Source organism: Haemorhous mexicanus, chromosome 2 (genome assembly GCF_027477595.1).
Source record: "Haemorhous mexicanus isolate bHaeMex1 chromosome 2, bHaeMex1.pri, whole genome shotgun sequence".
In the NCBI taxonomy this organism is placed as follows: Eukaryota; Metazoa; Chordata; class Aves; order Passeriformes; family Fringillidae; genus Haemorhous; species Haemorhous mexicanus.
Window position 1 is genome coordinate 117,213,912 of NC_082342.1, and position 12,611 is coordinate 117,226,522.

The 12,611-nt window shown below is 48.3% G+C and overlaps 1 protein-coding gene across 1 annotated transcript; it reads left to right on the forward strand.

Moving 5' to 3' along the window:
* Positions 1–1,757: 1,757 nt before the first annotated feature.
* Positions 1,758–5,412, forward strand: LOC132324076 (fibulin-2-like). Its single transcript, XM_059840060.1, has 2 exons — positions 1,758–1,946; positions 4,076–5,412. Exon 2 carries the CDS (start codon positions 4,080–4,082, stop codon positions 4,584–4,586), a length of 507 nt encoding a protein of 168 aa, XP_059696043.1. The 5' UTR covers positions 1,758–1,946; positions 4,076–4,079; the 3' UTR covers positions 4,587–5,412.
* Positions 5,413–12,611: the final 7,199 nt, after the last annotated feature.

Here is a 12,611-nt window from a genome sequence, read left to right on the forward strand (position 1 = left end):
GGGAGAGGCCTCAGGAGGCAAGCGAGGAGTTTTCATTCAAGTTGTCTGCAGAAATCTCTGCAGAGCCTATAAACACGTGCCCATACAGTGTCAGGACCCAGGACATCCCTCTGGCTGTCCTGAGCAGCCAAGACCCCTGCCAGGGGTCTCAGAGACCCTGGCACAGAGCCCAAAATGCCTGTGGTTTTGATTGTGACCTGTGGAGCAAGTTACCAACCTTAGATGAAGATCTGCAAGGCATGACAAATTAAGTAGAATGAGAGTGAATTTATCACGGGGTGAAAAAGTAGATTTTGGGGTTTCTAAAATGGAGGTTCAGGGGGCAAGATGGAGGGATCTGGGTGTGTCCTGCCTTTCTCCTTCTTCTTCTTGGCCTCCATGTTCTGCTGTGATGGTGGCACTTTTGGATTGGTTTAGAGTAGAAGCTCACTGTCTAATATAGGTGATAGGTATTGGGAAGTTATGGTAAATAATGTACACGTAGTTTTTGGTATAAAGACATAACATCACCCCAGGGGCAGGCAGAGTGCCTCTGACTGTCCTGCTGAGCAGATCTCAGCTGGACAGGAGAAAGAATTTTATAGATAAGAAACAATAAACAACCTTGAGACTGAGAACTGAAGAGCCCTGACTCCTTCTTCAAGTGCCAGGCTGGGAAAAGAGACTTTTTAACATTTCTTGGGGTCACTCTGAGCAGCGAGAGGCCCCGAGACAATACAGCATCCATGGCAGGAGCAGCGTGTCTGAGTGTCCCTCCCACCACCCTCTGTCCCTTCTCCACACATCCCTGGGCCTGTCCTCTGACAGTGATGACCCCCTCTGGATAAACAGTCCTTGGAGTTCCTTTTCCTTCCCCTAGCACTGAGTCCCTGTCAGTATTTTATGTCTCCAGGGAGAGGCATCTGCCCAGCTTGGCACAGCTCTGTGGGGTATGGGGGTTCTGGACCAGAGGGATGGGGGTCTCCAGGCTTCAGGAGCCATGAGAGGAGAGCAGGAGGTGGATGAAGGCCAGGCAGCATCCCAGCCCACTGTCCTGAGTGCAGTGCCCAGCTCCAGTGCTTCCCCAACCTGCAGGTCCACCCCTGCTCTTCTCCCAGCACCTCCTGCTCCAAAGGACGAGCGAGTGTGTGCTCCAAAACCCTCTCTGCTTTCCAGCCCCATCTGCCCCCAGATGCCTCTGCTCTGCACCCCCTGTTCTGCAGGGCTGGGGGCACATTTCCAGGGAGATCACGAGGACATCAGAGCATTTCCACACCAGGGACCAAACGGCCCAGGGGGAAGAAGCTCGGGCTGCCCGTGCTGGTCAGGGCACATAAATTTGTGCATCCCTCCTCTGCTGAGATCCAGGCCCTTGGCTCCCTGCAGCTCAATCCAGAGGAAAACAAACCCCAAGGGTTTTAAAGGCTGCATGTCAAGCGTGTGGCACAGGAGAGCTGCCCTGTCCTGGGAAGGTGTGTGCCCTGAGGAGCTCCGTGCCCGCTGCTGGCTCCTGCATTTTGGGGTGCATCACCCCAGAGCTGGCTGCATTTCAGCTGTGCTGCCTTCCCACAGCTTCGAACTCATTTTGCTCTCCCTGTGGCCCCTGGTGTCCCTGTCCCCAGCAGTCTGTGAAGCACGGGGGGGCTGCTGGTGCTTCAGAAACCCTGGTGAGGTTTGCCCAGAGGGACGTGGGGAGCCAGGACAGAGCTGGCAATAGCCGGAGCTCAGACAGAACCAACACCAGCAGCAAGATAAGCATCTCGCTGGCCCTGCCCAGCACCTTGGAGGCTTCCCCGCCTCCCCTTTCCCCCCGCCAGGGCTCCACCGTGCAGCCACATAAATAGAGGGGCGGGCGGGCCGTGGGGCAGGAGCGGGGCTGCCTCCCAAGGGATCCCAGCGCATCCCCAGCGCATCTCAGCACTTCCAAACGAATCCCAGAGAATCCCAGCTCCCGTCCCACCCTGCAGGTAACCCGGGAGCCACGGGGACCGGGCCGGCCTGCATCCCCAGAAGGGAGGGGAGGATGAGCACTTCCCCAGGGAATAGCGGGAGCCTGGTGGTGCTGCTCAGGGACAAAGGGGTGGCGGGGTTTGGCTGGAAATTGGCTCTGGTGGAGGTGCCCAATGTCACTGCTGGGTGGGGTCAGATGTTTTGGCGAGGGGTGGGATTGGTGAGGTTGGGGTGTGAGAAACCTGCTCCCACGAGTCGGTGATGGTTGGTGGGGGTGTCCTGCTCTGTCTGCGTGGGACAGCCAGGAGGGAGCTCTTGGGGAAGGGAGATCCTCTCCAGAAGAACCCTTTCCATGGGGAGCATGTCTGGGTTCTCTGCCAGTCCTCTGGGAATGGCAGTAAAATAACCACTAGATTAAAATGTGTGAATGAAAGGAAGGGGCAGAACAACTCCAGCAAAGATAAAGCAGGTCTAAGTAACCTAAACTAGCAAAAGTTGCTTTAAAACCAGAAAAACTTCAAAGTCTTTTTTTTTTTTTTTCAAATTGATAACGGACAGGGTCTATGCTTTGAAGGGTTTTTTTTTTATGGTTATGCAACTTGCAAATGTTTTTTGTTTAAGGAGATATTGAGAAATAACTGTGAGTAGTTGCATGCCTGCAAGAGTAGGAAATTGGGGTTATCAAAGGGTGATGATAGAAATGTAATCAAAGGTGGCAATGGGAGAAGAGACCAGAGCTGGAAGGACCCAGTGCAGGAAGGAAGAAGGTGTATTTAATACACCAGGACAGAAGGGCACTCAGACAGAGGGAAGGGATCCAAAAAAAATGCCCTTAAAGGAAACACTGAGTCTTGAAAAGCTGAAAAAAAAAAGGAAAAAAATAAAAAAGAGTCCTCAGCCTTTAAACAGGAACAGGATTCAGCATGGGCTGCCAGGTGCTGTGCATCCAAGGTGTGAGTGGAGAAGGAGGAGGGAGCAGGCACAGGGAGGGAATTTCATGCCAGGACTGAAAACAGGCTGGCCAAGGACATGGAGAAGGAAAGAGGTGAGTCCCACAGGAATGCCCAACACTGGAAACATCTTCCTTAACAAAAAAAGATTTTTGCGGTTGAAATATAGATGGAGTGACCCCCCTTGGCTTCCTTTGAAGGAGTGAGGTGGCTGGGAAAGGCAGGCAGTGAGTGGCACAGCAGGGCAGGCTGGGAGTGACACCCAGACCTGGTGCCTGGAGCAGCCACAGGACAAGCCCCCAAAGCAGGCAGTGCTTCTGTGAGCCCTGCTTCTGTCCAGGCCTGCATGCCTTCCAGGAACAATTAATTAGTCATTGAAATGTCCATTATTAGCACCAACAGAGGGTGAACAAGTCCCGTTTGCCAGTCAGGACAGCCATGCCAAGGCCCAGTGAGTGCTGCAGTGTGGGCAGTGCCCAGCAGTGCCCACCTGTGTGAGCCCCTGGGGATGGAGGGCACTGTGGCTGAGCCAGGATGGGCTCTTGGGGATGACAGATTCTGGTTTAGGGCAAACCCCCCTGGCAGCTGAGGCTGTTGAGTCAGGGATGGAAAGAAAGACTCCAGTCTTCAGGTGGATCAGAAGGCTGACTTGAATGAAAGTAAAGGGTTTTTTCTAGTGTGACTTCCTAAAGTGATCCTTGATTGGTCCCAGAGTAGAAACATCTCACACCATTGGTGACAATGAATGGCACACTGTGAAGAACCATAACTGTAAACAATAGTTACAGAAAGAGAGATGATAATTGTTTTAATTCTTCCCTCTAAGATTCCCAGGTTTGGCCTGGGAGAAATTCTCTCTGTTCTGTCTTCGACTGAAGAAAGAACAGAGAGAATTTCTCCTTTCTCCACAGGCTGTGGGTGACCCAACCTCCATCCATGGGCTCCTCAAGGAGCTTTAAACTGTGGAGGGACCAGCCCAGACCTGGGACCTTCAGTGTGACATTCCCTGCGTGTGTGACACTCCCTTCAGTGTGGCACTCCCTACATGTGACAGTCCTTGTGTGTGACACACCCTTGTGTGTGACAGTCCCTGTGTGTGACAGTCCCTGTGTGTGACAGTCCCTGTGTGTGACAGTCCCAGTGTGTGACACTCCGTGGGTGTGACCCCTGCTCCCATTCCCCCTTTTTCCCCCCAGAACCATGGCTCTCCCCGCCGCCCTTCTCCTGTGGCTCGCCTTGCTCCTGCTCCCCAGCGCGGCCCCAAAACCCACCTGCGACCCCAGCGCCTGCCCGCCGTGCCCCGAGGGGGACCCGGAGGTGACAGCCACCCCCGGGGTCACCGGCTGCTGTCCCCCGTGCCCGCTGCCCTGCTCCTGCCCGCCCTACCTGGAGAGCGACTGCGAGATGCAAGGATTCCCCGGCGGCCGCGTCCCCGCCGGCCGCTCCTTCTACATCGACTTCGCCCGCCGGCTGTGCACCTGCGGGCCCGGCGGGGACATCGCCTGCAGCCCGCTCTGCCCCCGGCCCGAGCCCGCCTGCCGCGCCCTGGGCAGCCCGGTGGCCGACGGCTGTCCCCGCTGTGTGTGCTACGACCCGGAGGGGATGGCGGTGCCCGCCGGCTCCTCCGTGCGCCGCGGCTCCCGGGAGTGCCGGTGCCCTGCCCTGGGCGGGGAGCTGCTGTGCGGAGAGCCCGGTACCGAGGAGTGAAGCTCTCCTTCCCCCTGGCTGTCTCCGGCAGCAAAACCTTCCTGGGCTTTGGGGCATCCTCGCTGAGAGGCTTTCAGAGGAACGATGGGTTTTGTCTTTACAACCTGTGGGGCTGTTGGTAGATAAAACTAGCGCTGAGAGATGAGAGAAACTGGGGAGGGAGGGGGTTCTGCTGATTGATGAATGGGATTCCACTGATTGATTAATGGAAAAAGAGATTTGCTTTTATGGATAAGCTTTAGGGTTGCTGGTAAATGAAATTGGGCGTTGAAAGGTGAAAGAAGCAATGGGGAAGAAAACCCCCTAAATTCCGTAAGAATTAAAAATTAAAAGGGAGGGCTGTACATTAGAGGGAATTCTCTGGTATCAGGCATTCTGGGCAGTCTGTACCTCTCAAGTACCTCAGAAATGGGGAAGGAGAGAAGGGAAATGTGAGGCTGGGAAATTGGGATAAAAAGGAGGCTGTGTCCTCCAAAAATCTGAAAGACCCCAGGGCAATGCCCCATGGCCTCTCCCTTTATTCCAATAAAGTAAAAGGACTCCTCTGTCTCCTTTTTGGACCCTTTGAACAGCTTCAAAGGATCCCTGAAGACCTGGGGGTTGCTCCCCTCTGGACAGGGGGGATGCCACATTCTCTGTCATTTGTAGGCCGGGGCAAAGTGTCTGCAGGGGGGGAGCTTGCTTGCCTGTGAGGTTTGTTCCACAAACTGCAGCTAGCGTGTAACTGGAGCAAACACAGCTGTTTATTTATTTGGAAGGTGATTCTGCTTTTGTATGTGTTTGTGTTTATATAGGCTGTTTATATTAAACTTGCTGGATGAACTTCCTCCCAGGAGCCAGGCTTTTTGTTCCTGTAATGCTGTTGTGTGGTGGGACCAAGATCAGAAGGCTGGCTGACACCCTCCCTCCACTCTTTTCATGGTGTGGGAGGAGTTGGTGGGCGAGCACAGCTCTGTGTTCTTAGGAGATAAACCCCTCTCCTGCCTCCATCCTCTGAGCAAAGCCTTGGCTCACAGGGGGATGGTGGCACTCAAGGCTCTGTCCCTCACAGCCACCTTGATCCGACCCATTGTCAGTCCCAGTTCAGCAGGAATGCCCCAAAATGTGTCTCAGTGACTGTGTGCTCTGGATACAGGCACAGGATACAGAATGCTGCATCTTCTGAATGCTTTGACATATATAAACACACACACATGTAAATACATCTGTATATAAACCCCACAGCTTCATCAGGCTGTGTTATTAACACATCTTAATTGTTTAAGGATTAAATAAAAGCCTTGTTATCAATGCACTTTTCAACTTTTACTGAAAAGGACACATATACTTTCTTCTTGTCTTAGCTGGTGCTACTTGGGCCACACAAGGTTTTCTCCAGCCACCTTGGCTCCAGGTACACCTGGACACATTAAATGGGTCCCCCATATTATTTTAATTTTCTTCTCTTCTGCTCTGTCTGATGTTGTTTGACTGAAAAAAAAAAAAAACCCAAAAAAAAAAATAGCCAAAAAACCAGTGAGCAGGTGGGATTCAAGTGGAGACTGCTGAGGAAAAGGCTGGAGGAAGCAGGTGAATTTGGGATGCAGTGGAGGTCTCCATCCATTGGGGAAGGGACCAGTTCCAACTCCCCTGCCATGGGCAGGGACACCTTTCGTTGTCCCAGGTTCCTCAGAGCTCCATCCAGCCTGGCCTTGGGCACTCCCAGGGATGGAGCAGCCACAGCTTCTCTGGGCACCCTGTGCCAGGGCCTCACCACCCTCACAGTGAAGAATTTTTTTCCATATATCTAATTTAAATTTCCCTTCTTTCAGCTTGAAGGCATTCCCCCTTGTCCTGTCGTGCCAGACCCTTGGAAATTCTCTCTCTCCATGTTTTTTGTAGGCTCCTTCAGGCACTGGAAGGCCACAAGGAGGTCACCCCACGCCTTCTCTTCTCTGGGCTGAACAATCCCAGTCCTCTCAGCCTTTCCTCACAGGACAGCTGCTCCATGCTTCTGTTGCAGGAAAGGGGCTTTGACCTGACAACACTTCACCCTTTGCTCTTCCCCATTCAGTGTAAAAATCTTAGTTTTTAATGAGGTTAAAGCTCATTTTTCACCTTCCAGGCAGACACCAGGCATCCCATGCCACTGTGTCCACCAGCAGCACAAGAAATTCTTCCCATGACAGGTTCCTAATGACCTGCTGTCCAGGTATTCACAGATTGCTGAAGGAAGCCACATCCTGCATGCCCTTGTGAGCTGAGGGTGTCTGAATCCAAGGGGTTGGCTCCTTTTGTGTCTGCCAAAAATTTAAGGAGATCAGGACGAGTTTGCAAGGGCAGTGATGGGTTTTGCAAGCACAGGGATAATCCAGAGGGAGTCATGAGGGATTTGGAAAGGCTCCTCACTGCCTGGGGAGGGTGATGGGCTGCTGGGCTTGTTTATCCTCTGTCACACATCTTATCTGTCTCGGGGCTCCCTGCTTTGTGTGACTGATAACCTTGGAGCAGGAGGGAATGACCGACAGATGGGCAGCCCCTGCATAATACTGGGATTGTCTGCAGTGCCCAGTGTCAGCACGGGAACAATGGGAGAGTTATTGTCCAAATATCCCTGCAAAAAGGTCCCTGTTGGCTCCTTTGCAAGCTGCTCCTTGGAGGTGGTGCAGAGTTTCTTTGCTCTGCCCCCAGCTCTGATGTGAAATACCTTCTGTCTCCAGGATCTCTGTCTGCATTTCATCACACTGAAAGCAGGAGCTGCATTATTTTCATTTTACCAAGAACAGCACAGGGAAAAAAATTTAAACCTCACAGTGATCAGCTGTCAGAATTTATTCACTTAAATTGAATGTCCTGGGGTTTGGCATGCTTTGTTTGGATGGGTGCTGTCCTGGATTCTCCAGTATTAATCACCCATGTGCTTGTCTGCAATTTGGACACGGTATTGCTGGTGTTGTTTGTATTTTTCCAGGTCAGATTTTCCCCAGTCTGGGCAGGGCTACAGTTTTGTGGTTACTCCTTCACATGGTCACTGTCACTTTGCATCACAGCCAGGCACGTGTTTGCAGGGAAGGACTGTAAATGTTTCTCAAGAGCAAAGCAGCACACAAACTCCTGTGCATCCCTAAATGAGCCCTGAGAACTGAAACCAAAGCTGAAATTTGCAGCTCCTAAAAAGAGCTCATTTTGCACGTGGAGCAATCAGCAATCAGGTTTTGGTTTTTTTGTTTTGTTTTTTTTTTTTTTTTTTTTTTTTTTTTTTTTTTTTTTTGTAAAGGATCATTACTGATGTTTAGTTAGTTGTGGAAGGGACAGGGCCTTTCTTCACTGTGTTCATCAAAAAATGATTGATTTAAATAGATCCATGCTTTAGCCCTCTGTCCTTTCATCAGCCCTCTCAGTTCCTGCCTCATGAGGCTGTAAAACATTAAAATATTCATGAATGAAAGTCCATCAGGAGCTTCCTTTGGGCACAACTGTGTCAAGAAGTTGAAGTGTTTGCCCAAGTCCTTCTGCCTTTTCCAGCAGCCTGCCAGAAGAGAATTCCTCAGGTGTGGTTCACCAGACAGCTTTAGCACCCAGACTACATTTGCAGAGCCCAGGTGTGGGGCCTGGCTGCTTGCCATTTGTTTTTTCCCTATTATGTTATTATGCTCTTCAGTGATCAGAAATCTTGATCCATGGCAGGTTCTGCACTGGTTATTTCTGATCAGGATGAGAACAGAGGTTTCCTAGAGGACCCCCTGATTAAATCAGAACACAGTCTCCCAGTGTTGGTAATGGACTGAGCACACCCCCCCTAGAAATAATTTTTCTTTGAAATTTGGGGCAAGGGAGAGAGGTAACATTTGACACTTTTGAATGTGCTCATTATAGGAAATTTTAAGCTGCCCTGACACACCAAAGGTGCAGTGCATTTATTAACAGCAAATTGCACAAGGATGGGAGGCACACACAAAAGTACATTTGGGTTTTTATGATTTAATAGGAGTGCTCTGGGCTGGGGACAGAGTGGGGATTTGTGAAAGGTTGGGCTCTGTGATCTTGGAGGTCTTTTCAACTTAATTGATTCTGTTCTATGATTTAGCTTCAACATTGTGCCTCTACACTGAAACCAGCTTTTTAAAAGTCATTCTGATACTGCATCCATAGCAGCACCCACAGCTCATTTCTCCAAGGCTGTTGGGCTTTTTCCAGCAGCTGGCTTTGAATCCTGGAGTGATTTGCAGAGTCATTATTCATGGCTATTCACAGTTCAGAAGTTCAAGAGACACACAAAAAAAAAAAAAAGTCCAGGGTATGTAATCAAAGATTAATTGTTGCCAGTTTCCAAAGAAAGGAAGGGGGAAGCAAAAAAAAAAAAAAAAAAAAAAAAAAAAAAAAAAAATCAAAACAATAAGAATGCAAAACCAGTTGTTTGAAAGCAGAATGTAGGATCTTAGAGGAGAATTATTGTTTTATTGTTTCTGGAGCTGCTGAAAGTGTCCCTGTGTGTACAAGTAAGTCAGGAACATTGATTCCAGCCAGCATCTGGAAAGCTGGGAGAGCAGCATAGGCATTACCTAACAAATGCCAACCCAGTTCCTCAAAATCTTTGGAATTTTGCCATTTTGAATTTCATTTGATTGTGATGCTTAAAATTTTCAAGAGCTTTTAGGTCTGGATCCAGCTACAGCACCGAGTTAGGAAACTTAATCAGATTCAGCTGTGCAAAATAGTCCTTTTGTGAATTAAAAAAAAAAAAAAAAAAAAAAAAAAAAAAAAAAAAGAAGCAACAGAAATATTCTCTCTCCTTCCTGGCCTTAATTGGGATCCTGCCCATGGAACCATATATATTGTAAGTATCTTAGAAAAATCAGAACCTGCACAGAAATTGAATTTGTAATTATTGCAATTGCACATATCAATAAATTCCCTTTGTCTTTTTTTCTTTTCTGTGTGCCAGTCTCTGCTGAGAGCAAGGAGTCTAAACCTCAAAGACCAAACAGGGCCATGAACTGAGCTGTAGAAATGCCAGGAAACAGAATTTGATGAATGTTAAGAAATTAAGGGAAGTGTCCATAGTTTGTAGCTCATAGTGAGATGTTGCAGGAGGAGGGACAGACACAACCCTCAAGATGAAAAGTCAATCACTGGTTAATCACAGAACTATTAAGGTTGGAAAAATCCTCTGAGATTGAGTCCAAGCTGTGCCTGATCCCCACCTTGTCCCCAGCCCAGAGCTCTGAGTGCCACCTCCGGACTTTCCTTGGACACCTGCAGGGATGGGGACTCCAAACCTCCCTGGGCAGCCCCTGCCAAGGCCTGAGCACCCTTTCCATGGGCAAATTCCTGCTGCTGGCCAAGCTGAGCCTGCCCTGGCCCAGCCTGAGGCCGTTCCCTCTGCTCCTGTCCCTGTCACCTCCTGGCAGGGACTTGTGCAGAGCCACAAGGGCCCCCTGAGCCTCCTTTGCTCCAGGCTCAGCCCCTTCCCAGCTCCCTCAGCCCCTCCTGGGGCTCCAGCCCCTTCCCAGCTCCCTTCCCTGCCCTGGACACGCTCCAGTCCCTGCAGGGCTCTCCTGCACTGAGGGACCCAAAAATGGACACAGCCCTCGAGGTGTGGCCTCAAGAGGGCCCGGCACAGAGGGACAATCCCTGCCCAGTATGATCTGCTATTTCTTCAAGACTTCTAAAAATCTAACTTGAAAAATTCTTGGATCTTAGCAAAAAAATATCTAAATTAATTTTTATTACCACAGACACATTTAGTGAGTGCATCAGCTTGTATTTAGGATTCAGGATCAAGTTAATGAAAAATGTGCAAGGAATAATTTTCAGGAGTAGGTCCAAGGGCCTCAGCTCCTGCTTTGTGCCAGTGGTGACCCCAAAGTCCAACAGAGAAGGTAAATACCCACAGATTTCCCCTGATTACTTCACAAGCCCTAGATCACAGCTCAGTTGCATCAGGAAGAGAAACCAAACTTCACCTGCCCAGGTCACATTGCTTTCAGATTTTAGGAGGGTATGTAAATGGTGATTTTTAATTCCATGTTTTAAACACATCACAGATGTAATCCCACATACCTCACACACTCTGAACTTGCATGAATTTATATATGGATAAATAAATACCAGAAATGTGTCCCAGCCACGTTGTTGGATTGTTTTTGCAGAATCCTCATTTCACACTGTGTAGTTTGTTTTCCCTTGTTTTAGCTTTGAGGATATTGCTCTGGTTTTTATGAAGAGAGTTATTTAGGAACAGCCCTAAGTTGCAGACTAAAGGACTTTGTAAACTGATGCTCCACAAAAACAAACCAGCTGACCAGTTATTTACAACTATTTACCCCTGATTCCTGTAATGGCTTCTTGAAGAGGGGATTTATTTCTCAGGAGAATTTGAAACCATCCAACTAAAAATACTCAAAATGGAACCTAATTTAGTTGACATAATCATATAATCACAGAATGGCTTGGGTTGGAAGGCACCTTAAAGATAATCCAATTCCAACTGGGCAGGGACACCTTCCACCACCTCAGGTTGCTCCAAGCCCCAGTGTCCAACCTGGCCTTGGACACTTCCACAGCTGCTCTGGGCACCCTGTGCCAGGGCCTGCCCACCCTCACAGGGAAGAATCTTTTCCAGGATCCAATCTAACCCTACTCCCTCTCAGTCTGAAGCCATTCAGAACTTTGAACTTTACAGGTGGGGGATTTCTTTGTTCGTTAGGTTGCTTATTCATTTCAGATTAAGGAAAAAAATGATCCCTGGCAGCAGTGGAGTTAAAATTATTTCCAGTTATATCACCAGGAGTTATTGGCACTACTCTCAGACACCCTTCTAATGCCAGACAAGGAAATGATAAATACTCCTTTGTCTGGAACACAAACTACTTGTCTATCCACAGATTAACCCTCTAACCACAAAACATCATCCAAAATCTGCTCTCTTCCCTTCTGGAGGCACTCGTGGGTGTCACCATGCCAGATGCTGGGGAAGAGACAGCAGGAATAAATAATGCTCCAATACTCAGCAAAAATAAATCCAAGACTACCTACATCTGATTTAATCTCTGCTGAGCAGAACTCGCTGGATATGAAATGAGTTTGACATTCTTAGTTGAGAAGAATCTTGTAATAAAGGAGCTGCTCATTTCCTGAAGGTTTCTGATTTGGTAGAACATGGTAATTTCAGAAATGTGTTACAGTCTGGCTAAACAAGTTAACATGTGGGATTTGCAGAGAGGAAGTGTTGTCAAATAAGTCACTACCACATATGCTTGGAACCATTACTTGAAGTTTGATGTCCATGCCATTTTAATTAATAATTTCAAAACAACAACAAAAAGAAAAGCCCACCCAAAGTCACAAACATTGTGGACTATTTACCTGCTATTTCTTTCTTTCATCCAAGCTGCTCCTGCATTACAAAAGTGTAATAAAAATCCCCACACTGGTAAGAACTAGTAAACATTTTTCTTCATTTGCATAAACAAGAAACCTCAAACAAACACAAGGGCCAAGGACTTTCCCTGGCCAAGAACTGGTTAAATAGTTTGAAACTATGCTCAAGATTTCCTGAAAACGTATTTGTCTTTCAGCCAAACAATACTGTTAAAGCAATGTAAATGCTTTGCTTCCAAAATGTGCTTTTTCTGTTCACAGAGAGCAGCAGTGTAAAAATAAATCATCCATGAAGCATATTCTCATTTTTAATTTCATTCCTTGATAGATCAGTTGCTTCAAAATCCCTTAACAACCAAAGAAAGAAAAGTTACAGGGTTCACATTTTAAAGATTGTCAATTGTACAGACCCAGTGCTGCTAATCCTTGGGCAGGTCATGGGCAGCTTCTGTCACCACCTCAAACACTGGATTTTATTAACACCAACTATGAGTCTTTATGGTGCCTACAAGGTTGGAAAGGCATTTCCCTGCCTTCTCACACCTTGCTTTTCTCTGGCAAAACCAACTGTGATCACTCAGCAGGTCCTAAAGAACTAAGTCACAGAAAAGGAAGGATTTTGTATTTCCAGGTGACAGGAATGAACAAATTACCTGATCTGGG